At 50.6% G+C, this 26450-nt stretch overlaps 1 protein-coding gene across 1 annotated transcript in view; it reads left to right on the top strand.

Annotated features, from left to right (window-relative positions):
- Positions 1–3630: 3630 nt before the first annotated feature.
- The window catches only part of TRIT1 (tRNA isopentenyltransferase 1), a 30722-nt gene continuing 7902 nt past the window's right edge, over positions 3631–26450 (top strand). The window contains exons 1-8 of the mRNA XM_074976154.1: positions 3631–3795; positions 19627–19769; positions 20812–20908; positions 21479–21627; positions 23190–23332; positions 24317–24428; positions 24857–24969; positions 25631–25708. Of these exons, the coding sequence (XP_074832255.1) occupies positions 3640–3795; positions 19627–19769; positions 20812–20908; positions 21479–21627; positions 23190–23332; positions 24317–24428; positions 24857–24969; positions 25631–25708 (991 nt within the window). The 5' untranslated portion in view covers positions 3631–3639. The remainder of the gene's footprint in view (positions 3796–19626; positions 19770–20811; positions 20909–21478; positions 21628–23189; positions 23333–24316; positions 24429–24856; positions 24970–25630; positions 25709–26450) is intronic.

The raw sequence follows: 26450 nt of genomic DNA, 5'->3' as shown, positions 1-26450 counted from the left end.
GCTAATGCCCTTTCAAGAGAGGCTTAGTTGTAAGAAGCTAGTCTTTCGAAGAATGATCAATCAATGAAGAGCTTTAAATATTCCTTTTCGTTAAATATTCCTTTTCGGTTTCTGAAATCAATTTTGTGTTTTACACTTGTATAGGGTGTGGCATTAGATGGGATCAAAGGATACTATGGACACGAGCGTTTAACTTCATTACTGTGCTGGAACATAAGACCTGATTCTCTGTGATATTTAGGCAACTCACTAACTCCCATTAATTTCTAAATACCTCTGCAGATCTAGGGTGTTGTGATTTGTCATAGCAGAAATGGAAGTCAAAGCCAGGTGTCCCTGACTCCTAATCCTTCATTCTTGCTGCTTACACAATACATTCTCTGAAACTCAAAGATTTGTTTCTGCAGGAGTGTTCCAATGGGCAGCGTGGGACTGAGTAGGCACTCTATTCCATGCAAGAGCAGGCTGAGTTAATTGTTCTGTTCATAAAGGGTCTGGTCCCAAACCATGAGAAGAAAATGATGGAAGGTGGGATTTTCCACTACATCTTGGTAAGTTAGTACAGGTTTAATTGAAAGTCAATGGGACTTGGGCTGCTAAACCATTTTGGCTCACATGCTCAAAAGTATTTAGGCAGCATTCATTTTACTGTCAGGGTCTAAATATCTTTGAGGATCTGAGGCTTAAATGCCTTCGAAAAGACCACCAGAGACTCAGTTTAGGGGTTGGATCAACCCTACACAGGCAAAAAATAATTTCTGGAGACAGCATCTCTGTAACGTGCTTTGCACTAGCTTGGCAGCAGAGGTGCTAAAACGGGGGCTACTGCTGTACCCCTGGCTTAAGTAGTAATAACAAGCTGCATAATGGCTTCTGCCTTCAGCACCTTTTGTTGCAGAACCACTACTGAGAAGGGCTGCAAAAGTGCTGGACCTTAATTAGGCCAAAAAGCACTCGCTGAAGACAAGAGAAGTGAAGGTCCAGATAACTTTCAAACCAAGGTGCAAAAATCTGATGAGATGCAGGAGACATTAGTTTTCATTATTTCTCTGTGTAGAGAGGGAATAGCTGAGCTGTATCTGGCTAGGGTTAAGTCTTGAGTGTATTGCAAAAAAAAAAAAAATCAGGTTTGTACAAAATACCCAGACATCCAATCAAAACCCATGGTTGAAGAGGGCTAGGGGACTGAGCATCATGTTTGAAATAGACATATTGGAAGCACAAGTTAAAACGCCTCAGGATTAATGAAACCTGACATCTACCCAAAGCAGCCAGACCTAAGTAATGTGTGATTGGACATGTGGGTCTTTTGAATGAGTCTTTCTGTGTATGCATTAAAGATGCCAAGGACTTTTTTATAAAGATGGTGGGGGAAGGGGGTGGCTTAGTGACAGAGAAGGCACGAAAGATATTTGAATGAAACAAACTGGGCAGGTTGTGTTGGAAGTTACAAATTCTTCTGCATAGCCCAGGCTGGGGTCATGGTCCATTTCAAGACCAAGTTAAAAGTAGGTTTAGATGTTTTACCTGTTCCTGAGTCTTCCTGCAATTGTTAGTTGTCAGCACAGCTTTTTATCTTTAAATAAGCTGTTTCAAGCAGTACTACATGAAACTGACAGCACACAGAGTGCATCATAATAAAAATGGAGAACCTGTTTCTCCTAATGGCAAATGGTTCCAGACAAAAGCCGATTTTTAAAGTTTGCATTGTCCTGTTAACACCAAGCTTTTTAGGGGTCGCCCTATATAATCCTGCCTGTATTATACCACTGCATGAACCGTGTTCTACTCTGCTATTATAACTTCATCTTGTACAGGGTAAGTAATTTGTTCTGGGTGAGTAAAGAATCATGTTTTTCCACTCTGTCATGCTGACAACTGACAAGTGGGGCATGGGGGTTTGCGGCTGGGTTGGTAAAGTTTGTGATGGTTTGGCAAGCCTGCTCTAATTTCATCTCCTCCAATGATACCTCTCTTTGCTGCTTGCTTTCACTGTTGCTATGGCAAAATATGTAAGTTACTAGGGTAAGAGCCATCTTCTCACTCTTCCATATGTGGATGCAGTAGAAGTCAGGGAACCCCATCTGTTACCTTGGTAACAGTCTCCTAATGTCTCCCTAGTAACAGTCTCCCCATCTTTTTCTTCCCTCTTCTCTGTTGCTACAGTAACAGTTGTCAGCTCCCTATCTCTCCCTGTTGCCTAGGTTGCAGCTTTATCTCCTTATCCCTCTGAAGGATGCATGTGATCTGTCACCATGGTAACATTCTCCCTCTTTCCTCTGTTGCTATGGTAACATCCTGCCTCTAACCACTCCAGTCCGCTTCTCATCTTCTACCCCTCCACGTTGCTGTAGTGCCAGTGCCCACCATATCGTTGCTTGAAAGAATATCCCTATAGTCACCTGTCTACAGGCTTTGCTCTCATGGTAATGGCCCCATAGTGATGAGGGTCATGCTCTGGCACAGTTTTCTAGAGATGTGACATGGCTGGGTGATCATTATCCCCCACAATGGGTGGTTGCCCTGCTCTGTCTGCAGGGTACTCATGGCAGGGAGAGGGATTGGGGCTTGCCCTACTCCACCAGCCACATGCTCCTGCTGGGGAGGGAGTGGTATGGGAATGCCAGAGCTGGCCCTGCTCTGCTCAGTGCTCCAGCCATGGAGCAGGGCTACAGCTTGCCCTGGTAAGATCACCCCGTGCTCCAGCCCAGGAGAGCATCAGGTGTGCCCAGCTGATTAGCAGAGGGCCGACCACTGCCTGCAGTCAGTAGCATGTGATGGAATTTGTGGTGCACATCTGCACATGCCTTGTTGCACATATTAAAATTTGTTCTGCCCATGGAGGGAAAAAATTAGAGGGAACATTTATGAGGACAGGGGGGCTGGTAAATCCTGGCCCCTGCTCCTAGCTGGAGCCGTGGGTAGAGAGGGGTAAGCCCCTATACCCCTTTGGGAACAGAGTCACGCACCCTGCATGCTAAGTAAGTGGGCTGTACCCTGCCTGTGGCTATGCCTTATGGGATGGCTGTGCCCACTCAGGGCTGGGCCCTGTTGTGCCAGATCCTGCACAAACACCCAGAAAGGAACAGGCCCTGCCTCACAGAGCAGCACCCCGCGGGGCATAAGCTGAGTAAAGCAGGGGAGCGGAGAGCTGTACGACCCAACTGGACACCATGACTCTGACAGAAACGACTTCAAGAGAGGGGTGTGTGTGTGTTCCCTGCACCCCTAGTTCCTCACCTCTGGAGAGTGTGTGTGTGTGCGTTCCCTGCACCCTAGTTCCTGTGCCTGTGGAGGGGTGTGTGTTTGTTCCCTGTACCCTAGTTCCTGTATCTCTGGAGTGTGAGTGTGAGTGTGTGTGTGTGTTCCCTGTACCCTAGTTCCTGTATCTCTGGAGTGTGTGTGCGTGTTCCCTGAACCCCTATTCCCTGCACCTCCGGAGTTAGCAAGGGGGGGGGGCTCGTGCAGCTCACGGGGGGCCCCTATTAATTTCTAATCTGTGGGGTGCACCCGTTGGGCCCCCACGAGCTCCCCTATCAGCCCGGCCTCCCGCTCCCCTCCCCCACCCCGAGCCCGGCCTCCCGCCCCTGCCCCGCCCCCGGTTGCCATAGCAGCCGCCGGCCCGGCCGCCCCTCTGCCATGGCCGCGGCCGCAGCGCGCTCGCTCTCCGGGCCCGGGCGCCGGGCGCTGCCGCTGGTCGTAATCCTGGGCGCCACGGGCACCGGCAAATCCGAGCTGGCGCTGCAGCTGGGCCTGCGGCTGGGCGGCGAGATCGTCAGCGCCGACTCCCAGCAGGTAGCGCGGGGTGGGGGGAGCCGGGCCTGGGGCCTGGCGGGGGCAGAGCCTGAGTCCCCTCGAACGGAGAAGACCGGGGCAGGCGGCTCCAGGGGTCGGGCCTAGAGGATGGCAGGCCAGCTGGGTTGCCAACGCTCCCGGACCGGACGTGGCAGGCGCAATTCTCGCGGGTTATGTCTGGGCCATTTGGTCGGGAGAGTTGGCAACGGGCTGGCGGCACAGTTTGGGGGGGTGGGGAGTCAGGGCCTCCGGAAGTGTCGAGAGTTGGGTGGGGTTCAGGCGGTAAATAATGCTCCCCCCCCACGTCCCCGCGCAGGTTGGGGCTCTCGGCTTTGTGGGGGTGAACTCAGGCAAAGCCACCCACAGAATCTCTCCAGGTTTGGGGGTGCTCTGACTCTTCCCCTGGGGCCCCTCCGTGTGCAAAGTCCCGCGTGTGCAAGGGATTGCTCGGGGAGTACCTGCCACTGTTCACTCTGGTTTGCAGCCTGGAGAGGCCCTGGGCTGGCTTCCAAGTGCCCCTAACTCACCCCTCGGCCATGCAACACAGTGACACCAACACCAGCAGGAAATAACCTCATCAGACTGATTTGACTCAGATTTTTTTCCCAAGACCAGATGCCATAGAATCATGGGACACTGAACTACAAGGGACCTTGAGAGGTTATGGAGTCCGGTGCCTGGCTCTCACAGCAGCACCAAACACTGCATTATCACTGATACATATCTATCTTGCCTGCTCTTAAATAACCCATAATTAGGTGAGACAACATATGTCTCTTTCAGTTCAATCAGGTAATAGTTCCCCATCTGTGAAATGTACAGTAAGTATCATTTAAACAAACAAACTTGCATTCTGGATAGAGGCTCTGTGTTAACTTTTACAAGCTGGGGCAGCATCAGCCTCCTGATGTGATCTTGAGATTTGCTCTGATCTGGCCTAAAACAGGGCCTGGGAGGGCTTGGGATAGGGTATAAAAGAGAAAGCGTAACTCTAAAACTATTTGGGGCATCTTTATTCATACTTGGTTTGTTTACCAGCCTGTGGTGAGATCCCTGCAAACAAGTCAAGTTTGACTTTTCTATCATCTGCAGTTTTTGTTTGTTTTTGAGTGATATGTGCATAAAATTTCCCATTAAGTTGCAAGGGGGGCAAGTGTGAGCTGTTTCCATAAAACACAACACTGCTCAAAAATGCTGGGGCTGACTTTTGTTCAGAATTTCTCTTGGCTGAAAATAATTTCACTTCTGGAATGAGACTGCGCCTGAGCCATGTAACCCCCAAAATAATCAGTTGTAGAGGTAATGAGCTCAGGGAATGCAGAATGGAAATTGAATCTCAGCTGTAGCAGGCTCTTACAAGCTCTGCATCCAGTCAGGATCTGCTAGCATGGACCTTTAGGCCTATGTTGTGTCTCAGTGAAGTCAATAAGACTTTGCAGAGTATAGATGACTTCCATAAATGAATCCCAGTGCAAGGTCAGGATCTTACAATGTTGAATAAAACAGGACAGTAGCTCAGGGCTCTGTTCCTACACTAAGTTCTGTGTAGTGGTTTCTTGCATTTATATGGAGCTGTGGGGGGAAGGGAGGGTGGATTTGTCTTTGGAGAGATGTAGGAATGGGGTCTAAAATGAAGAGAGTGTTCCAATTTGGATCCTCAGTCTGTGTGCTTGGATCACTGCTTCCAAGAGCTTCCTGCTTATTAAACAGCAATGAAGGCTCCTGTGGCACCTTAAAGACTAACAGAAAAGTTTTGAGCATGAGCTTTCATGCGCACAGAAAGCTCATGCTCAAACCTTTTCTGTTAGTTTATGAGGTGCCACAGGACCCTTCTTTGCTGTTACAGATCCAGACTAACACAGCTACCCCTCCGATACTGCTTATTAAAGGGACACTACCTGGATAAATAGTCTTGGCAGGATTCAAATTTTATATTTTTATAATTTTGACAGATAATGTCTATTTTAAGCCATTTTCCAACGTTTATCTATTTAAATTTTCATATTATGCAAAATTATAGCTTTTAAGAATTTTTTTTCCAATTTTTATCTATTTTCACAGTTGGGAGAACTTTGGAGTGGTGTCCCACAATAACTATTTAATAACAGTACATACTGTGATTTTGAAAATTAAAGCTTGTAACAGTTAAAACACAAATTACCAACATCACTTATGAAAATATACAAAGTAAATATCTGCAAATCAAACTCCTGGAAGTGTTCAAGCTGCATTTTTCTTATACTGCAAATTTGTAAATTTCTGTTATCAGTGGAAACTTTTTGTTTTGTCTTTGTGTATGTATGTATGTATGGTGAAGTCTGTGTTTACTGGCATTTACCAGGAAAAGACGTATCCTTTTTAGCCTAAAGATGAAATAATATAAAAAACAGTTCATTACTGTTTGCCAGTGACACCAGTGATGAAAGGGGCAATGTCATCTTAAAATCACACATGAACAAATCTATTTCTTTACCAATCTTACTAATATCATCTTGCTTTATTACCAGTGAAAGATTTTAATACCTCCATTGTAGCTGTCACTGAGTGTTATTTACTTTTGGATTTCTGTTAGCTTGGACAATAGAAATCAATGAAGTAAGTGTCACCTTTGTTTATAGTTACTTTTACTTAGGGCTTAGTGTTGTGATATTTTGGATTTCAAACACTTTACGATTTTTCATGATTGTTTAATAAATTGTAGCAATATTCCTGTTCACTTCTTTTATACAATATTTTAATTTGGTGGCAGATTTAAGGTGTTGGTTTTTCCTTTTGAAACCAGATTTTTTTTTTTTAAATTGTGAATGTATTTCTCCCCAGATCTTTTGTCTTGTTTGATTTTTTTTGCACCTTCCTCAGTGGAACCAGATATTAGACTGGTTGCTTTTACCTTCTGGTTCTTTTGTATTAGGATCAGGGCTGCTGTATGGGCTGTAACCAGAGTGGTGGGGGTTGTGGAGGAGGGGAGGAGGCATACAAAAGCAACTTTCTACTGAATTTAAAACCATTAATGAAAATGCTTTTGCTCATGTGGAGGTTTTTAAACTGCAGGGAGGTGGGAGTGGAGTCAGACTATGCCTACACTGCCCTGGAAGATCAATCACTCAGGATCAATCTTCTGGAGTTTGATTTCACACGTCTAGTATAGATGCATGAAGTTTACCTCTGGGGGTCACAGTCAACTCCTGTACTCCTCATGAGATGCAAGGAATCAGGGAAGTTGATGAGTGAGATTCTCCCGTGGACCTTGTTCAGTAAACTGGGTGCAGATACGTCGATTCTAGCTCTGCATTTGCCATAGCTAGAATTGCGTATCTGTGGTCAACGTACTTTGCCCAGTGTAGATGTGGCCTTAGCCTGAACTAGGTTGGTGTGACATAATGAACGTAAGACTGTGAAGCTTTGTGGTGTCTTTGAGCTACCATCATTTCATGCACTTAATCTGGCTGGGTTAGAAAGCCATGTGAGTATGCAACCGTCTGCTGGACTCACAAGGTGAGAAGCCCTTTGCACTGATGAGTACTTAGTAACAGAGAGGGAGCTGTGCTAGTCTATATACCATGAAAACAAAAAGCAGTCCAGTAGCACTTTAAAGACTAACAAAATAATTTATTAGGTGAGCTTTTGTGGGACAGACCCACTTCTTCAGACCATAGCCAGACCAGAACAGAGTCAATATTTAAGGCAGAGAGAACCAAAAATAGTAATCCAGGTTGACAAACCAGAAAAATTATTAGGCTTGTTGCCAGCTTTGTCCATGTCTCTATTTTGGAGATACCATCACTGGACCTAACCAGGTTATTCACAGAATCACGGGCACATTTTCATGTTCCTCAGCTTACATCATATATGCCCACAATGCCCACATGCTTTGTATATTGGACAGACTTCAAACTCTCTTAGACAAAGAATTAATGGGCATAAAACAGACATAAAAACACTCCTGATTCACAAACCTGTCAGTCAGAACTTTAATGGAGTGGGCCATTCTGTTAATGACCTATAACAGAGTCTGTGTTTTACTGAAAAGGAATTTTCACAGCCGTTTGGAAAGAGAGGCTGCTGAACTCTCTTTTATATTCAAATTCCACACATTAACATGTGGCTTGAACCAGGATGACAATTTTCTAGCTTATTATAGGGGCTCTTTTACATACTTCGCTTTATCTAGTTCTTGACTGCTCCCCCCACCCCCCGCTCTCTGATATGCTTACCTTGTTAATAATTTTTCTGATTTGCCAACCTTGATTACTATTTGTGGTTCTCTTTGCCTTGAATAGTGAGTCTGTTCTGGTATGGCTATGGTCTGAAGAAGCGGGTCTGTCCCACAAAACCTCATCACCTAATAAATTATTTTGTAAGTCTTTAAAGTGCTACTGGGCTGCCTTTTTTTTTTTTTTTTTAAATGAGTACTTAGTCTGTATTTCAGGAGGCCAAGCATCTTGCTAATGAATGGACAGCTAGTCCTTTAGGACAATTCTCACATTTGGGATTCTGGCTGCATTGTAGACCACAGAGGGGCTTTCATAAGGAGTGGAGGTAAATGTTATTTCTCAGGAATCAAATGCCCCATCTAGATAGGGCTTTTCTGTGGCGTGTGTGTGTGTGCGTGTGTGCGCGCGCGCAGGAACCCCACACGGTGTCCAGGCATGGCAGCAGGGGCCAGGAGCTCTTTAAATAGCTGCAACTTAAAGGGCTCTGGCTGCATGTCTCCCATCCCCCCGCTATCAGGCTGCCTGGCTGCTGTCTGGGGTGCCTGTGGCTCCCAGCCTTACCACTACTTTTGCAGTAGGCTAGAAGTAGTATGGCAGGCCAGATCCAAGTGTTGGGTGGGCCACGTCTGGCCTGCAGGCCATATCTTGCCCACCCCTGCTATATATGTTCTGGGATCTGAACTAGGTTCTGTGCTCTGGTTATGTCAGTCTCCACTTTGGGAATGCATCTGTTTGGAAAATTCTGACTCCAGGCAGCCAATGGATTCTGGAGCACTCATCCTTCTTTTCCTTTCAATCTCATCTGAGCCAGTCTATGGAGGGAGAGCTGTTTTCATCCTGTAATGTAGCATGCTCACTGGGTGACAAAGCATGTCTGGGAGGTACTGGGTGCCTGAGGGCACGGTGGTGATCAGCGCTGGTTAATACATCGCCAGCTTGTGTTCTTCAAAGGGTCCTGACTTCCTCGTGAGTAATTCTGAATCATATGCAAATTTTTCCACCACGCCCCTCTTTTTATGAATATGCTGAACAGGGTTGGTCCCAGTTCAAACCCCTGGGTGACACCACTATTTACCTCTCTCCATTCAGAAAATTAACCATTTATCCCTACCCTTTGTATCCTGTCTTTTAATTAGTTACCAGTCCATGGCATGACCTTCCCTTTTATCCCATGAGGGCTTACTTTGCTTAAGAATCTTTGCTGAGGACCTTGTCAAAGGCTTTCTGAAAATCTAAGTACATTATATCCACTGAATGCCCTGTGTCTGCATGCTTTTTCACCCCTTCAAAGAGTTTTAATTGGTGATGAATGATTTCCCTTTATCAAAAACATGTTGACTCTTCCCCCACAAAATATGTTCATCTACGTGCCTGGTGATTCTGTTATTTAGTTTTAACTGATTACAAAAGGCAAGTATATTTGCCTATAATTGTGGGGATCATCCCAGAGCCCTTTAAAAATTCTCATAACATTAGCTGTCCTCCAGTCATTTGGTACAGAAGCTCATTTAAGTGATAGGTTACAAACAACAGTTAGTAGTTTTGCAGTTTCACATAGGAGTTCCTTCAGAATTCTTGGGTGAGTACCATATGGTCTTGGTGACATAATACTGCTTCATTTATCACCCTCCCCCCCCCAAAAGAAAACAACCCCAAAACAGAACTAAGAAACACCACTCTTTTAATGGCACTTCAGTCTGCGACAGCTCCTCCGATCTGTCACCTAGAAAAAATGACTCAGCTTTGGGAATCTTGCTTACATCTTCAGGCAGGAAGACTGGTATAAAAAATTCATTTAGTTTCTCCACTGTGGCCTTATCATCCTTGGGTGTTCCTTTAGCATCTCAATTGTCCAGTGGTGCCACTGGCTGTATAGCAGGCTTCCTGCTTCTGACGGAACTTTTGGAATCTTTGGCTAGCTGTTCATCAAATTCTCTTTGGCCTTCCTAATTATAGTTTTACACATCCCTTGTCAGAGTTTATTCTGTTTTCCATCTTGCTCACCTAGGATTTAACTTCCACATTTTAGACAGTGCCTTTTTGCCTCTGTTTCTTTCACTGTGTTTTTTAGGCTTAATGGCACTTTTTTTGGTTCTCTTACTGTGTTTTTTTTTAATTTGGGGTATACATTTAAGTTGAGCCTCTCTGATGGTACCTTTAAAAAGTTTCTATACAGTTTTCAGGGATTTCAATTTTGACACTGTACCTTTAATTTCTGTTTAACTGAGGGTACATCCACACTACAGGGAAGATCGGCCATGCCCCAGTCAATCTGGAGTTCAGTTTAGCGTGTATAGTGGGGGTTTGCTAAATCAAAATTACAGGAAGCCCCTAACAACTGTGGTGCTCCGCTAGGAGTAAGGGAAGTCACCAGGAGAACAGGCTCCCTCCCTAAGTGGAGATGGTGCAGAAACTGGAATTCAGGTACATCAACTTTAGCTACATAATTGACATAGCTGGAATTGCGGACCTTAATTCGACCTTCCCTGTAGCGTAGACCTTCCCTGACTACTACTTTTTTGTGTGGCTCCATCTTTCTGAAAAAGGGGATTTTGCTTTTGCGTTGTCCTTTTCCTTGGTTTTGTAATCCTAATGAACTTCCTCGAAGAGTAAGAGCAGCTTTCCAGTACTCTGTGCACTCCCTGGAGAAAACAGACAGAAACCTTCCAGGTGTTTTGTGGAAGATATGCTCTGTTACAATCCTGTTTGCGGTGCCAGCTAATGAGAGAAAGCAAACAGGCCTTTACTTCCTTCCACGTTAAGCTGCTGAGTAACTGTTTTCCCACATGAGGGGGAAATTCCCAGCCAACAACTGCAGGCCCCTCTTCAGAACCTGTATCATAACTGTTCAGGTGGCCCCATTACCATGGCATCTGTGCAAACACCTCTCAATCTGTTGTGTATTTACTCTCACATGCACTGCTGGGGTTGGGCTGTGCTCTTATTCCCATTGAGCAGGTAGAGAACAAAGAGGTTGAGGCCCAGATTCTGCTGTAGTTATGCACCTGGAGGTATGGAACTTGCCCACAGACACCTATGAACTCTGTAATGAGGGGACTTGAACCCAGGTCTCACAAATGCTAGGCTCTGGTGCTAATCACTGGACCATCCCTTCTGTCATAATGGGGAGAACAAAGTGCAATCATAGAGTGTGTCTACATAGCACAGTTATTGGAAATAATGGCTGCTGTTTCAAAATAACTTTGATCGTCTACACAACACAAGTGCTATTTAGAAATAATTTCAAAATAGCAGACAGCTTATTTCAAATTTGGTAAACCTCATAGGTATTTCAAAATAGGGGCTGTGTCGCCAGGAAATGGGGCTATTTTGAAATAAGCTGTTCTGGAATATCATATTTCGAAATAAAGCTGCTGTGTAGACAGTGTTTTGGATTAGAGCCCCCGGAAGCAGCGTTTCCAGGAGCTCTAATCCGAAATAGGCTATATAGTGTGTGTGGACACACTATTTTGCAATATGTTTTGCTTGTTTTGGGGCTTCCCTGTAGTGTAGACGTGTTATTCAGGACTATCTTATTTTGGAATAATAACTCCAGAATAAACTATTCCAGAATAACTCTGTAGTGCGGACATACCTGTAGTTGCTAGGCTGCAGGTGAGTTGCGTCTACCACTCTTGATAGGCTACAAATGGCACCATCCTGTTGTTTGTAACACCTCATTTCCCCCCATGCTGACATGCCCATTTTTCATCCCCCTATTGTGTTTTGTCTTCTAGACTGGAAGCCCGTTGGGGCAGAGATTGTTATTCAGTGAATGTTTTTAATCATGATTGGGACAATGACTTTGTCCGCTCTCTGCCTCTGTTTCCCCACCAGTAAAAGGGAGGTGCGGACACTCTCCCACCTCTAGGAAATGTTTTAAGATCTGTGGGTGAGTAGATCCTGATATTCATATGGCCCTCATTTGAGTGCTGTACCAGTGCTAAGTATTGTTATTCCCATTTTGGCCCTCTGGGTCTCAGAAGACTGCTGCTCCAGGCTGCTGCTAATCTGTCTGGGGGCCTTAGACTGCAACAAAGGCTTATCTTAAACGCTTGCTGAAAATAGACACGAATGCGTGGCGTGAGGGTGTCTCAGCTGCGAGGCCCTGAAGACAGCCAGCTGGTGGAATCTTTCTTTTCTCTTTGCTCTGTGTGTGTAAAATGCTCCCTTTGTTCTGCTCCCAGCCCACACACTGACACCACATTCCTCCTCCTCTTGTTTCCAGATATGCAGGGAGCCTCTCCGTGTTTATTCTCTGGAGAACCTTGAAGGATTGTGTGTGCTCTGTAAACCTGAGCTCTGCCCATGTAGGGTGCTGGGGCTTTTTTACTCCTTGCTTCCAGAGGTGGAAAAAGTACCCAAAAAGTTACTTGCGTAAAAGTGCAGCTGCTTTCGCTTCTGGATCCTTGAGTACAATCAAGACCTGATGTATGTGCGTGCCTTTACTCAAGTAGTTTTCCAGAGGGACACCGGTGACTTGCCTTTTACTCAAGTAACTTTTTGGGTACTTTTCCCACCTCTGCTGGCTTCCCACCCCACCAGCCACCTTCCCTGCCACTAACCATGCCCTGCCCTTCCCAAGAGATTTGGGTGTATCACTACAATTTGGGGCACAGAGGTGTGAACCAGAGGAGCAGAAAGACTGATGGGCCTTGCCTGGGCCTGGCGTCTTCCCACTGACTTCCGTCAGCTTCGTACCAAGCAATTACCTCCTCTGGGTCTCAGATAATGGATGGTAATCAGTAGGCTGCAGCCAGCCATGGGGTTTCTCAGCAGGAAGCTGCCTCCTGGCTATCTCCTGTCTGCTCTGAGCCCTGTTTGTGTTTGGCCTCAGAGCTGACTGTTTCCACAGGTGTCAGAGGGGTACCCGAGTTGATCTGTATCTTCAAAAACAACGAGGAGTCCTGTGACACCTTCTAGACTAACAGATATTTTAGAGCATGAGCTTTTGTGGGCAAAGACCCGCTTGGTCAGATACGTGAGTCGGGGGGTTCCAGAGGAGGGGTTAAATAGATGGGCTTACGAAAAGGAGGGAGACTCAGTCAAGGGGAGGGCTGGAGTTGGCAAGGTCTGTTCAGTCTCCACAGGTCACCCTCCTGCCCCCTTCTCCCCTGTGGAGCTTATTTACAGGCAGATGCTTCTCTTGATGCAGTTAAGGGGGTGCCAATGGGTGGTGAGGAGGGGGCCTGGCTCTTTCAAAGCGTGATGCCCAAGGGGCAAGTTAAACAAGCAAATGAATCTTACTTCTCTGCAGCTTCCTTGACATCTGATCTGAAACTGGAAGGTTCACAATCCCTCCTCTCCCCTTAGGGCAGGGCCCGGTTTCCAGTGGAGGATACAAGCCCAAAGAACGGAGCAGATATTGGCTAAGGTCATTCCCAGGCTGCCGATTGTCTTGTAGGAACCAAAATAAATTCCTCCTTCCTCCCTGTCCCCCATCTTCCAAGCATACCACGACTTGTCGGGATTATTGTGAGAGAACCTCACGGCTCCCTCAGGCCTTCCCTCTGCTGCATGCTGCACAAACATGGATGATTCTTGCCCTGAAGAGCTAATGAGCCAAACAGACCAACAGAGGGTTAAGGAAGAAGGGCTGTAACCCAGGCACAAGAGCGATGGACAGTACCTGGCTTGTTAGCGCCGTGATTTGGTGGTTTTGTTTTTGATTATTTGGGCATGGTGGTGCTGGAAGGGGAATTAGCTAAGCTCAGGTCTACTCTCCACACCCCTGCCCCTGTTGATCTAAGTTACGTGCCGGCAGCTGCACAAATAGCATAGCTAAAGTCGATGTACTTGCCGCAGCGTCTTTTACGCGGTAAGGTAGGTGAGGGCTGCTCTCCCGTCGACTCTGCTTACTCCTCTTGTCCTGGTGGAGTACCAGAGTCGACAGGAGAGCTCTTGGAGGTTTTATTGAATCTAAGCCAGAGTTCCCTCTAATTTTTCCATCTATGGGCAGAATAAATTTTGTTATGTGCACCGAGGCATGTACAGATGTGCAGCGCCAATAGAAACACAAGCTGCTGGCTGTGGGCGCTCTGCTAATCAGCTGGGAGACACCTGAATCTTTCCTGGGCAGCTATCCAAGTGCTCATCTTACAGGGAACACTGATCTCAGCAGATGCATTATATTGACCACTGGTGGATCAATTGCTGCTGCTAGTGTAGAGAAGCCTTAGGGTGCTAAGGAGAACAGAGGAAGGGAGAACAAGGGGCATGCAGAGGAAGAAGCTGTGGAGATTGTTGGAGCAAATGGCCAATCAGCTCAGGGGGGAAAGGGCAGTGTCAAAACTAGGGGAATAAGCAGTAGGGCACAGATGAGGGCAGGAGAGTCCTCAGGCCCCTGCTGCAGCTGCTGGTTTGTGCTGCTGCTGGCTGAGACGAGGACTGCACAAGAGAGTTGCTGAGATGGCTGTGCCAACGCAGCTGTGCCAGCAAACTCTCCTTGTGGATACACTGCTTAGTCCAGCAAAAACAAATGGCCCTTGCAGTGTCGCTTGTTGTTCCAGCAAGCGAAGCGAGTAATCCCTGCGTTAGGGCTCTTGTGCTGGTAGAACTGTCGCTATTCTAGGGCTTTATACTGGCCTGCTTCCAAAAGTCACCTGCAGTGTTCCGATTTTTTTCCACCCATGGGCAGAATAAATTTTATTATGTGCAGTAAGGCATGTGCAGACGTGCACCACCATAGAAGAACATGGCGCTTTGGTAATCAGCTGGGTGGCACCTGAATCTGTCCTGGGCAGCTGCCTAAGCACCTGCCTAGCTGCCATTGCTATGCCGCCAAGGTTTCCAGTGGTGATATGGCCCGTGCTTCTGGACAGCCCTTTCTTGGGCGGGGGGCCATGGCTGGGGGATGGGGTGGGTTTTCCTTCCTTTCTCCCTCTTGTGGGCAGTTGCTCATGGGGCCTGTCTGCAGGGAAGCAGCACATCTAAGAGGGAGGCCCCCAGCTGAAGGTGTGCTGGGCAGCTTGCTCCAAGCCAGGGAGGGAGGTGCTTTGCTTCAGTAACCTCACATTGTTCTTCTCCATGGCCCCTACTCCTCTCTCCAGCAAGTCACCAGCATGATCCATTGAGCACCACTTGCAGGAGACAATGTGCCTCATCCGTCTCTGGGGCTGACAGGTTGGCAGCTAGCAGGAGAGCAGTGGGGAGGAGTTTGGCTCTGGAAGTCCTACTCCAGTGTCCCAGACTGCTCCTACCCCACCAGCCAGGCTGGCGGGACCATTTTCCAGCACAGGCTCGAGCCTGAGGCCTAGTGCGTGCAGAAAACTCCAACCGGTGAGGTGCATTGTGCTGAATGCACCCTCCCTGGGAAGCAGCCCAGAGGCTGAACCCTGTGGTTACTAAGCAGGACCTTAGTGGCTGCCTCACACAAAGAAGGCACAGTCCTCCGCAAGGCGTTGAGATCTGATTTCCAAACAGAGAGGCTGCTTTATGAGCAATGGCTCCGTCGCGCACATGGCACTGAGTGTCCTGGGGGAGCGCTGGGCTATAGAGCCCAACTCTGATATGGGTTTGTTTGCAGGCTTCGCGGAACAGTGGTGCAGCTGCTTCTCTGCACAGGCTGCCAACCGCATCCAAGGTTCTTTTTGCTGGGCCAGGCCAGTGCCAGGGTCCCCGGACATACATCCCTGAAGTGACTTGTATTTGCACAGGGCTGTGAGGCATGTGAAGGACACGTCCAGCAACAGAACAACGTGCTCCTCTGACAGACCTCACCTCAGGGGTCCCTCAGTGCCTCACAGCCGAGGCTCCAACATGCAGTTAGTAAGATGCTGATATTTACACTGTGTGGTTCCTAGGCTTGGCCATAGCTGGGTATTTACACACCCCAGGTGGTGGGTGCTGGGCATGACCTCAATGTTTGTGCTGCCTGGCACCTGGCCTTGGCTGTTTAAAGAGCCCTTCAGAAGGGTTGGCCTGTTTTAAAGAAAAACATATTGCCTCAATCAAGGAACGTGATTCAGCCGCTAATCACCAGCCTGGGAGTCAGGAGGTGTGGGTCCAATCCCACCTGTGCTGCTGCCTTGCTGTGTGACGGGCAGGTCCCTCCTGAGTGCCTCCATTTCACTGGGGATAATTCCTCTGCCTCACAGGGGATGCAGTTATGTGAGGTGCTTTGAGATAGCCACATGAAAAGTGCTCCAAAGTCTGTTTCATGTTCCTCAGGGAGGGGGTGGGTGAAGAGACGGGATTGAATAGCCCCACGGTATTAGACTACCCAGCGAAGGGGCGTCCTTAGTCAGGGGCTCAGAAAATAATCAGACCCACTAGTGCTAAATGCCCAGCCAGTTTCATGGCTGGGATAAGAGGTCATCTTCTCTTCCTGATGGGGCCTGGTGCATTAAGTTTGATCAAAACAAAAAGCAGTCAAGTAGCACTTTAAAGACTAGCAAAATAGTTTATTAGGTGAGCTTTCGTGGGACAGACCCACTTCTTTGGGCCACAGCCAGACCAGAACAGACTCAATATTTAAGGCACAGAGAACTAAACACAGTAAGCAAGGAGGACAAATCAGAAAAAGATAATCAAGGTGAGCAAATCAGAGACTGGAGGGGTCGGGGGAAGGTCAAGAATTAGGTTAAGCCAAGTATGCAGATGAGCCCCTATAGTGACTCAGAGTTTGATCAGTCACAGAGAGGTTTGATCAGTTTGATCAGTCGCAGAGAGGTTTGATCAGTCACAGAGAGGTTGCCGTGTTAGTCTGTATCATCACAAAACCAAAAACACAGCCCTGTAACATTTGAAAGACTAACAAAATAGTTTATTAAGTGATAAGTTTTTGTGGCGCAGACCCACTTCTTCAGATCTCAGTCTGCCACAGGGCAGCTTATCAGCTAATAAATCATTTTGTTAGCCTTCAAAGTGCTGCAGGGCTGCTGGTTTGTTTTGTCAGGTTGATCTGTGATTGCGCATTTTCTTTTGGTGTCACGTGTAACTGCCCAAAACAGATTTTTCCAGCGTGTGCCGTGCACTGTGCCTGCAAGGGCACCATTGTAGGAAATGATTCAGGTAGGGGTGTGTCCATTCAGCTGCAGGAACAGTTGCGCATGGTCAGTGCGGAGATGGGCATGTGTATTAAAGGCACATCCATAGGGATCGGTGTGTGGGATCACCGCACGTAGTCCAGTGGGCTCGGTGTGGCTGGGATGTTCTTCTGCACTGAGGAGCAAGAGCATTGGATCTCTGAAGCCTCTAGGGAGCTGAATTGCTGCCCCTGCAAGTTTCTGCCTGTGGAGTGTTGTCAGCAGAGACTCTGAGCTGGGATGGGGAGGGCTGATGCTCTCCCCTTCCCAGGGCGGAAAAGAGCAGCTGCAGCAACAATGGAGAACTCTTACTCCTGATTGTCTTCTGTTTGTTGCTCTACCTTGCCAGCTTTTTTGATCAGATTTCCCCTGTATCCCTTTCAAAGCAGGGAGATAAACTCTGGTCGGAGACTGTCGGATGGAGCAGCTGGCTCTGGATAACCTCATGTTCCTTTTGTATGAGAATAGAGCGATTGGCCCCTCTTGCCGTGCCCTTCACAAACGAGGAGAGGCTTGTCTGCCTTGTACAGGGAGATAGGCCTGTAGATGCAAAATAACATGCCCACAAGTCACTTAGCAAGTCAGAGGTGTGGTGAGGAATAAAGAACTAGGAGTCCTGACCCCCCCCGTCCCATGATAGGAAACACTAAAACATTACAAAGCAGACAGGCATGTATGAAATGCAAACACGCCTCCCTCTCTCCCCCCCTGCTTTGGACTTCCTGGTTAAACGTTTCTTTCTGCCAAAGGCCCCTTGAATTTTCAGCAAACACTGGGAAGGGAGGGGCTCCAGGGGGAGGGAAGGAGTCCAATGAGTCTTTGATCTTCCCAGAATAACACTCTAGTGCTAGTCCTAGTCCTTTGCCCTTTCTGTGCATAGGTAGGAATCTGTCTTCCCCAAGTGTCACTCACTAGCAGCAGGTAGCACTGCATGTTCCCGACGCCCTCTGTGCCTTACTGATTTGGTACCTCGAGGGAGGAGAGGATCAACTCCAGTTTTATAGGTGGGGAAGCTGAAGCAGAGAGGTGAAGAGACTTGTCCAAGGCCGTGCACAGGGTCAGAGAGCCCGTGAGTTCCTGGCTCCTAGCCCTGTGCTTTAGACCCTGGTTCCCCTCCAAAGAGAATGGTAAATCTGTTTAGAAGTGTGACATAGCTGATTGGGCACTACTCTGGGACAGGTTGAACCTGGATTCTGTTCCCAGCTCTGCCCTGGGTTGATCATGGGTAAGTCACATTGCAGCTTTGTGCCTCAGTTTCCCCATCTGTGATGTGGGCAGGATGCTAACCCTCCTCTGTGAAATACTTTGGAATCTGCTGTGCTGGATGAGAGCTAGGTGGTGTTAACCACTACTGTCCATGTGACCCTCAGGTTTTCTGCACTGTGCTTTCCCATGGGAGCTTCCTGTTAACGTGATTGTCGCTTGAACTAAGGATGGCCATGAGCTCTACTTTATGATTTATAATTTGTGTTCAAATAGGATTGGGGATCCTAGTGTGAGTAAAACCTGGCGTCTCCAGGCATTTCCTTTGCGTAGCTCCCTGACCTCTCTCCCCTCCGATGTTCCATGTAACTTTTTCCATCCATGGGCAGAATAAATGTTGTTACATGCACGGAGGCCTATGTGGATGTGCACCACCTGTAGAAACACACGCTACCCATTGTGGGCGCTCTGCTAAGCAGCTGGACAGCACCTGAATCTCTCCTGGGCAGCTGCCCAAGCGCTCAGCTTGCAGGGAGCGCTGCACCCCTCCCTTGTTGCCCTCTCACTGGTTCTTGGGGCTTGTACCCAGGACCCTTTGCAGCACAGAATTCCCATTTTCCCATTGTGTGCTGAGACTGGGTAAATACCGATTTACTTCTAAACCTGGAGACTGATTCTCTTATAAGGGCCTCTACTCCTGCGGCAGAACTCCAGAGAGTGTCTGCTCCCTCTCCGGTGGGTGTTGACTTACCTGAACTGATCGATTGCTTTCTTCCTTTGCGTACGTGGCCGGACGTGTCATGGAGCAGGGGAAGGGATGATAAGCTCAGCTGTAGCGGGATGAGAGCTCAGACTGTGGTTGCTCATTCACATGGCCCCATGGAGTATCTGTGTTTGCAGAGGGATCTGGTCCCTAAACAAGACTTTGTGCTCTGCTAGGGACCCAGTGATGGGAATAAGCTACATGTGAACTACTAGCAACAGGTGCCAGTGAGATTCATGAAGACAGGCTGCAGTTGGAGGGTTGCACTTCAGAGCTGGGCCCAGCGAGGTTACCCTCAGCAGCGGCCCTGCCCTTGCTCTCCGACTGTAGGCCGTGTCAGTAATGCGTGGGGTGGGGGCTGTCTTTGGCTGTGGCTGCTTGGCGAGTCCGTTTATGTGAGCACTGAAGCCAGCCTTCCTTTGCCTGGCCTGAGTCCTGATCTCAGGCTGGCTCAGAGGCTGGTGTGAGAGGGCAGAAGGGCAATGTCATGAGAGCATGAAGGATTAGCCGCAATGGTCTGTATTCATGGGGGCTGGCTGGGAGGGCAGATCTCCTTTTTCCTGTGTGCCGGGGGACTCTGGGAAGGGGGATTTCGGACACTTATCTCCTGCTTTCTGTCTCCCAGGTGTACAAGGGTCTGGACATCATCACAAACAAGATCTCTCCCCAGCAGCAGGCTTTATGCAAACACCATATGATCAGCTTCTTGGATCCCTTGGTCTCTAACTACACTGTCGTGGACTTCCGGAACAAAGCAGCACCCTTGATATCCTTTCACAGAGCAGGCCAACTGGCGAGCCAAATACACAGCTTGCTCCTCCCTTCTGTCCCTCCTTCCCTCCCTGTGCCTAGCCCTGGGCGATTGCCTGGCCCAGCTGCTCACTGTGTTCCAGGAGCAACTTCCTGAAAAAGTTGAGAAAATATTAAACATGGGGGAGATGGAGCTGCTGCTGTCAGAGGAGCATTGGCTTTGTCTGAACCCCTCTTGGTCGAGGTCTGGGCCTGTGGGTCTCTCATTTCAGATGCCGTAGCCAGCAAGAGGAGCAGCTCAGCAACCGATGAGGCATAAGAGCAGTGCTGCTGGCTTGTTCAGAGGCACTTGGATTTTGGGTTACCCAGGGAGGTGCCAGGTAGAGCCCCATACCTTGCTGCCTGCAACCGTAGCGCTGTGGCGAACATGGCCAGTGGAGAAAAGTTGGTCAGGTTTGAAATAGGTCAGTGCAATCACGCGGGGAGCCCTGGATATAAGAGCAGGTTTTGGATATAAGAGCAGGTGCTGGTCTGCTCTATACCCAACTCCGTCAAGAGATGCCAGCACCACACAGCTGTCCCTTGACAAATGAAAGCTTAGTTTAGTTTGTATGGCAGAGAGGCCTGAAATATGTATCTGGGTCCCTGAGCCATGCTGTGACCTGGTAATACCAAGGCTCCAGCTCAGCCTGTCTCAGTTCTGTCTATGTTACAAAACCAAACTGGCTTTGAGGAGTCGTGTGTAGCAGCCCGCCACTGCTGTTTCCATGCTATGGAGGAGCTGTGACAAGTTCTTTCCCTCCATCGACTGCTGGGATTTTGCTGAGCTTTCTAGGCTTCCGTGCCGTGTTCCTCCTAAGTTTTTCCATCTGCTTGCAGAATACATTTTGTTATGTGCACTGAAGCATGTGTGGATGTGCACCACCATTAGGGACATGTGCCACTGTGGGCGCTCTGCTGATCAGCTGGGCAGCGTTTGAATCTCTCCTGGGTGGCTGCCCAGGCACTCAGCTTAAAGAGAGCTCTGCTCCTGCGCCTCCCCCTCCTTAACCATGGACATTGAAGATATACTTGCTCGAGAGAAGATCCCAATTGTTGTGGGAGGCACCAACTATTACATCGAGGCCCTGCTCTGGAAGGTGCTTCTCGACACTGAGGTAGGAGCTGGAGGGGGGAAGAGCGCAGCAGTTGGCTTGCTGTGATTGGCAGCAGAGTCACCACAGAAATGCTGCTGTAGGCTTGGGTAACCCCTTTTGCGCAGAAGACAGGCCAAGGGCATCCTGGTGATGACCTCTCTCGGGAGCAGCCTGAGGCCGTTGCCAAGAGGGGAGGGCCTGTTTCTCGTTGCCTGCGTTAGCATTTTGCTAGCTGAGTCAGCGCCTGGCAGGTGCCTGCGGGCAGATTACTGGGGCTGTAGGTGTGACTGTTGCAGAAGGCTCTTGCATCAATCCGGAGCTGGTCCCTGCACCAGGTGATAGGCTTCGACTTCTTTGGCAGCAGCTCTGCTTGGAGCTGGGCCTGAGCTGGGACGTTCAGGTCTGGCTCTGCAGTGCCCCAGAGCTGGGGGAGAATTTGGCCTGCCCGCTTTTGATTTAGGCCCTGACTAATCTGTCCCATCATCACCACGGGAGGTTCCCAGGCATGGCAGGTTTGTGCTGGGGCCTTGCTTTGGCCTGCAGGAACATGCTCAGAGGTTTGACTTGGGTGGGCTGAACTGTATCCCGCAGGGGAAGACCAGCCCTTCTGCTGGGAGAGCAGCCAACCCAAAGGTGGAACTGGAGCAGCTGGACTGCTACGAGCTCCATTGCCGGCTCAGCCAGGTGGACCCGGAAATGGCTGCCATGCTGCACCCCCACAATAAGCGCAAAGTGGCCAGGTGAGCTGATCGAGCTGGAGAGAGCTCGGCTTGGGGGCCTGAGGCCATTTGCAGCCTTGCTGGCTATCGCCGCCTGGGCCTTGTGCCTCTCTGGCCCCTTTTGGGGAATGGGGCACGGTTGCCTCTTCTACTCCAGCCCATCTGTGCTCAGGAACAAACTTCGCTGGCCTGTCCTCCGTTCCCGGGGCTGCTCGTTCCATGGTGTGTTGGCCTAGACTCGCACTAGGTCCACGTGGACGCTGGCCAGAGAAGGCAGAGGCCCCTGCCTGGAGTGACATCGCAGAGCGGGAGGAATTGGGTTTGACCTCTTGGTTCCAGCCGATGAGGAGAGATTTTGAGGTGGAGGAGGGTTCTCAGTTCTCTGGGGTTGGATGAAGACAAGTCTCTGGTTCTTGAGCTCTGTTAATACCATTATCCTTTCTCTGGGAGGGGCCGTGCGGAGGTGATCTGACAGCCAGAGAGAGTGAAAGTGACTCAGCAGGCCCTCCCTGCTGCCGCCTGTGACGCCAGGGCATTCACCTGCTGGGTGCGGTTCCTTGGGGGCAGTTTGCAGTTAGCTGAGAGCTGCTGAAACGTGCTGCTCAGTCTGCAGTTAGACTTACTGCCCAAAGCCCGAGCGGGAAGGTTCTGGCCCATCTCCTTCCCCAGCCCCAAGTGGATGGGCCTGACGCTGCCTGGGCGGTCGGGCTCTGGAGGGACCAGTACAGGAGCCAAAGCCCCGGGGCCCTCTGCAGTGAAGGCTCAGAGCAGATGTTCGAGCCTAGGGCCTGTTAGCAGGAGCATCCCTGCTGCTCTCGGTGGCATTGGCTGAGGTGAGAAGATGGGCGGACATGCCTCCAGTGGTCCTAAATAGGGTGGCCTTTGGCGACCTGCAGCACTGCCCACAGGCCCATCGTGTACAGGCAGCATGGCCAGCTCGACTCGGGGGGGCCCACTCAGGCAGGGACAGCAGCTTCTCCGGTGCTACGTAAAGAGAAGGCGGCTGTGCTGGCTGAGGAACGTGCCACGCAGCTGTGGGAACGAAGCTGTGGCGAGACAGGACTTGTCGTCTCAAACAGACTCTCCCCACCCAGCCCTGCCCTCAGGGGAAGTGGCGCAACGCCCACCCCATTCACATGGGAGAGATGCAGGCACTCACCTGCCAGCTGGGCCGAGCTGCAGCTGTCTCTGCTGCTCTGTGATCTTTCCGGTCTGTGGTACTGGCTTCCCTGCAGGGCCCTTGACAGGTAGGAGCAGGCCTGGAGCCAGCACCTTTCCCTACCCCCACAGGGCCAGTCTCAGCACCATTAATGGGGGGTAGTGGTTCTTAAGGTCAGGCAGCCGTGTGCTCATGTGTTAAACTCCCCCAGCGCCAAGTCTCTTCCCCAAGGATCCGGCAGTCTGCTCTGGGCGTTCGGAGCACACCAGACTCCAGGAGGGGCAGAAGCCTTTCCCCCAGGTGGGGGCGTGGGGGTGGATTTTCCTGTGCATTCCTGGGTTCCCTGTGGCTGTATCTGAGGGGGCCAGAGGGCAGATGGAGATGTGCTCCTAACTCACCTCCGAGCTGTCTGTCTGCCATGCAGGAGCCTGCAAGTGTTTGAAGAAACGGGGATCCGCCATAGTGAGTTCCTGCGTCGGCAGCGAGAGGAGGAAGGTGGGGGCCCCTTGGGGGGTCCCCTGAAGTACCCAAACTCCTGTATCCTGTGGCTTTATGCAGACCAGGCAGGTAAAGAGAGGGTTCTGACCAGCTACTGGCTGGCTGAAGGGGCAGAGCTGTCCTGGGGCCAGGGATAGCTTCTCTCTGCATCTGAGACACCAGCAGGGCCTCGCCCGTCCCAAGCACGGTCTCCTTGCGCTGTGCAGCTGGGCTGAGCTGGGAAGGGCTCTCAGCAAGGAGGGACCCCCGGCTGAGCAGCGTGTGAAGTATGGTGTTACTGTGGGACTTCCCTGATGGTCGTGGTACCCGCCCTTTAGTCCTGGCCATGTCCCCTCGTACCCTTCAAAGCCATCCCCCTTCCTCAGGGGTCCCCCTCGCGCCCCGGGGTCTGACAGTGCAGCTCTTGGAGGAGCTCTTAGCTCATAACGCAGCGGGAGACTGCAGCCTGTCCTGTCGAAGTTCAGCCACTGGCTTTAATGAGAGCAGGATCTGGCCCATTACTGCATCGTCCCTCTCACAACCCCCCTCACTAGAGTGATTTGACTTTGACATACGGGGAGACCGAGACAAGGAGCAGTGACGTGGCTTGTCCGGGCTCATGCAGCAAGCCGCTAGAACGCCTGGAGTCCTGTCCTCTCGCCATTGGGTCTCGCGGCCTATCCCTTGGGGAGCATTGAATGGCCTGGAGATGCCACCCAGGGATCCCAGTGCAAGTTCAATGCTCAGGCTCTTGCTTGCTGGTCCCTGTTCTGGAGCTTTGGCGCTAGCACCCCTTGTTCCAGCAGGCAGGGAGGGGGGTGCTTGATGTGGGAGAGGGGCAGCAGGTTTGTGAGTGTGGAGGTGTCTGGGGTGGCGGGCAGGGCTGCCAGGGATTGCCCTGCAAGGACTTAGGCTGGCTGGCAGCAGAGCCATGCACTAGGTTCTTGGGAGGGCTGGGTTGCAGCATGTTGCTGTGTGTGTATGTGGCTGGGAAGCTGGCGCGCTCACTGCCAGGGCTGGCTGTCCCATGAATGCAGCTCCGGGCGCTGGCCTCACTGTTGTGATGTCTGCCAGTTCTAGACGAACGGCTGGACAAGCGGGTGGACGACATGCTGGCTGCTGGGCTCCTGGAGGAGCTGTGGGACTTCCACCGGCGTTACAACCAGGAGAAGGTGGCTGAGAACAGGTGAGCGTTTGTCTGGCTGCTTCATGCTCAATCAGCCCCCTATTGCTGCAGGGGCCGCAGGCCCTGGGGCACCTCCGGCCTCCTCTTTGCAGCCCACAATACCCATGTCTCTGGAGAGCCGAGCGACTGGGCTCAGTGCATTAAGGGGTGGGGATGGACAGATGCTATTTAATGGCCTGTGACATCCAGGACCAGGCTACTCTGATGGACCCGCAGGCCATAGAGTCTGACCACTCCTGGTCTGAGCACCTGAACACCCCCACCCACGACCTCTGACCTAAGCCCCCGGTGGGGCCACTGCCACATGGCAGGCACTCGCTGAGTTGTCCTACGCCCGCGGGAGCTGCAGTTCTGGGGTGGCAGCACGGCGAGGGTCAGCTCCCGGGGACAGGGGTTGACTTGCTGTCTGGGACTTATTCATTCTCTAGCCAGGATTATCAGCACGGCATTTTCCAGTCGATCGGCTTCAAGGAGTTCCATGAGTACCTGCTCACGGAGGGGAAGTGCCCACAGGAGACCAGCGCCCTGCTGCTGGAGAAAGGTGGGATCTGCATGCCTGGGAGGCTGTCACATGCTCACACCTGGTAGCCCGTGGGGGTGTGATGCCTGCACTAGCTGGGCTGTGCAGTGGCCCAGGAGGGCCCAGCCATCTCTGCTTGACCAGCCCTGCAGTGCAGGAGGTGCTGGGGTCACTTGGCAGAGTCATGGGCAGGGTCTGGTGCCTCTTTGCCGGCTGAGCCAGGCTGTCCCCCTGGGGAAGGGTTCCGTGGGGCTGGGCTGCCGGGTGTCTCCCATGTGTAGGGACTGTGGGACATGGAGACTCCTTTGCCGTTGCTTGGTGAGCCAGGGGTTTGCTTGCTTGCCCCTCGATTGGATTCAGAGATAGAGAAGATGTTTTAAAGCCTCCAGTCCATCTCCTTGGAGGCTGCTGTAGGATTGTCCCTAGAGCCTGTTCCCGAGGGCTTTGCCCAGCTGAAGTTTAACTGCCCCCTGGATGGTGCTTCCCGTGGGAGAGTCCTCCCACAGCTGAGCCACCTCCCAGGTCCTCAGACTCGAGGTCACCCTCCAGTTAGCTTGGCCGTTGTCCCTCCTCCCTTGGGGTTCACACCTCCCCATGCCCTGCCTCACAGGCAGCTCCCACTGCCGCGTTCAACATCCATGGCCCCTAAGTCACAACTGCTTTGTTAACCTCCCTTTGACAGGGATCCAGGCCCTGAAACTAGTGACAAAGAGATACGCCCGGAACCAGAACAAGTGGGTCCGAAACCGCTTCTTGAAACGTAAGTCCTGTGTTTATACCCCTTCTCCGCCCCCATCCTGCTGCCCAGGGAGGTGCTCATCCCTCATACCTCTGCCCCATTCCCCCTCCCCTGCTGTGCTCTGAGGCATGTCCCAGCCCTCCTCTTCCTCCTCTGTCCTTCTGCTCAGCATCCTTTGCCCGCAGGGTTCGAGACGGGAGCCTGGCTGAGCAAACTCTGGTTTGTCAATTATTTGGCAGCCTGTGGGGGACCCTGAGTTCCCCCCGGAGGGGGGTGAGTTGAATACAGGGTATGCTCTGACCCTGCTCCCCACAGGTCCTCTACCTTCTCTCGGGGGAGGGGGCTGTACACGATATGGCGGTTGGATAAACAGGCATGTCCCAGTACAGTTACAAAAGCAAGTTACGAGCCACAGATCTCCCAAAGCCACCGTGGAAAACGCTCCTGCGCGAATTTCACTCTGCTGAGTCACATGGACCTTCTCCACTTGGGTACCAGGCTGTCCGCGCCCCAGATTCCTGGGCTCTGTTCACCAGCCCCTGCTCTGAGTAACCTCGGGGTGTGTTCTCTGCTGGCTGCGGCACAGCAGGACGTGCTGTTCCTGCCGAGCTCCTCTCCATGTGGTTCAGCTCTGCCCAAGACCTTGCTGCCCTGGCCTCGTGTGTACTCTTCCCCATCCCTCCTGGGGGGATGATCCTGAGCTCCCTTCTCAGGCCCTCGCTCCCTGGTACCTGCTCTTCCATCTGTGATGGGGAGCTCTCCA

Source organism: Carettochelys insculpta, chromosome 24 (assembly GCF_033958435.1).
Source record: "Carettochelys insculpta isolate YL-2023 chromosome 24, ASM3395843v1, whole genome shotgun sequence".
Classification (NCBI taxonomy): domain Eukaryota; kingdom Metazoa; phylum Chordata; order Testudines; family Carettochelyidae; genus Carettochelys; species Carettochelys insculpta.
The sequence above is the reverse complement of the archived record's forward strand: the minus strand, read 5'-3'. Positions and strand labels throughout refer to the sequence as shown.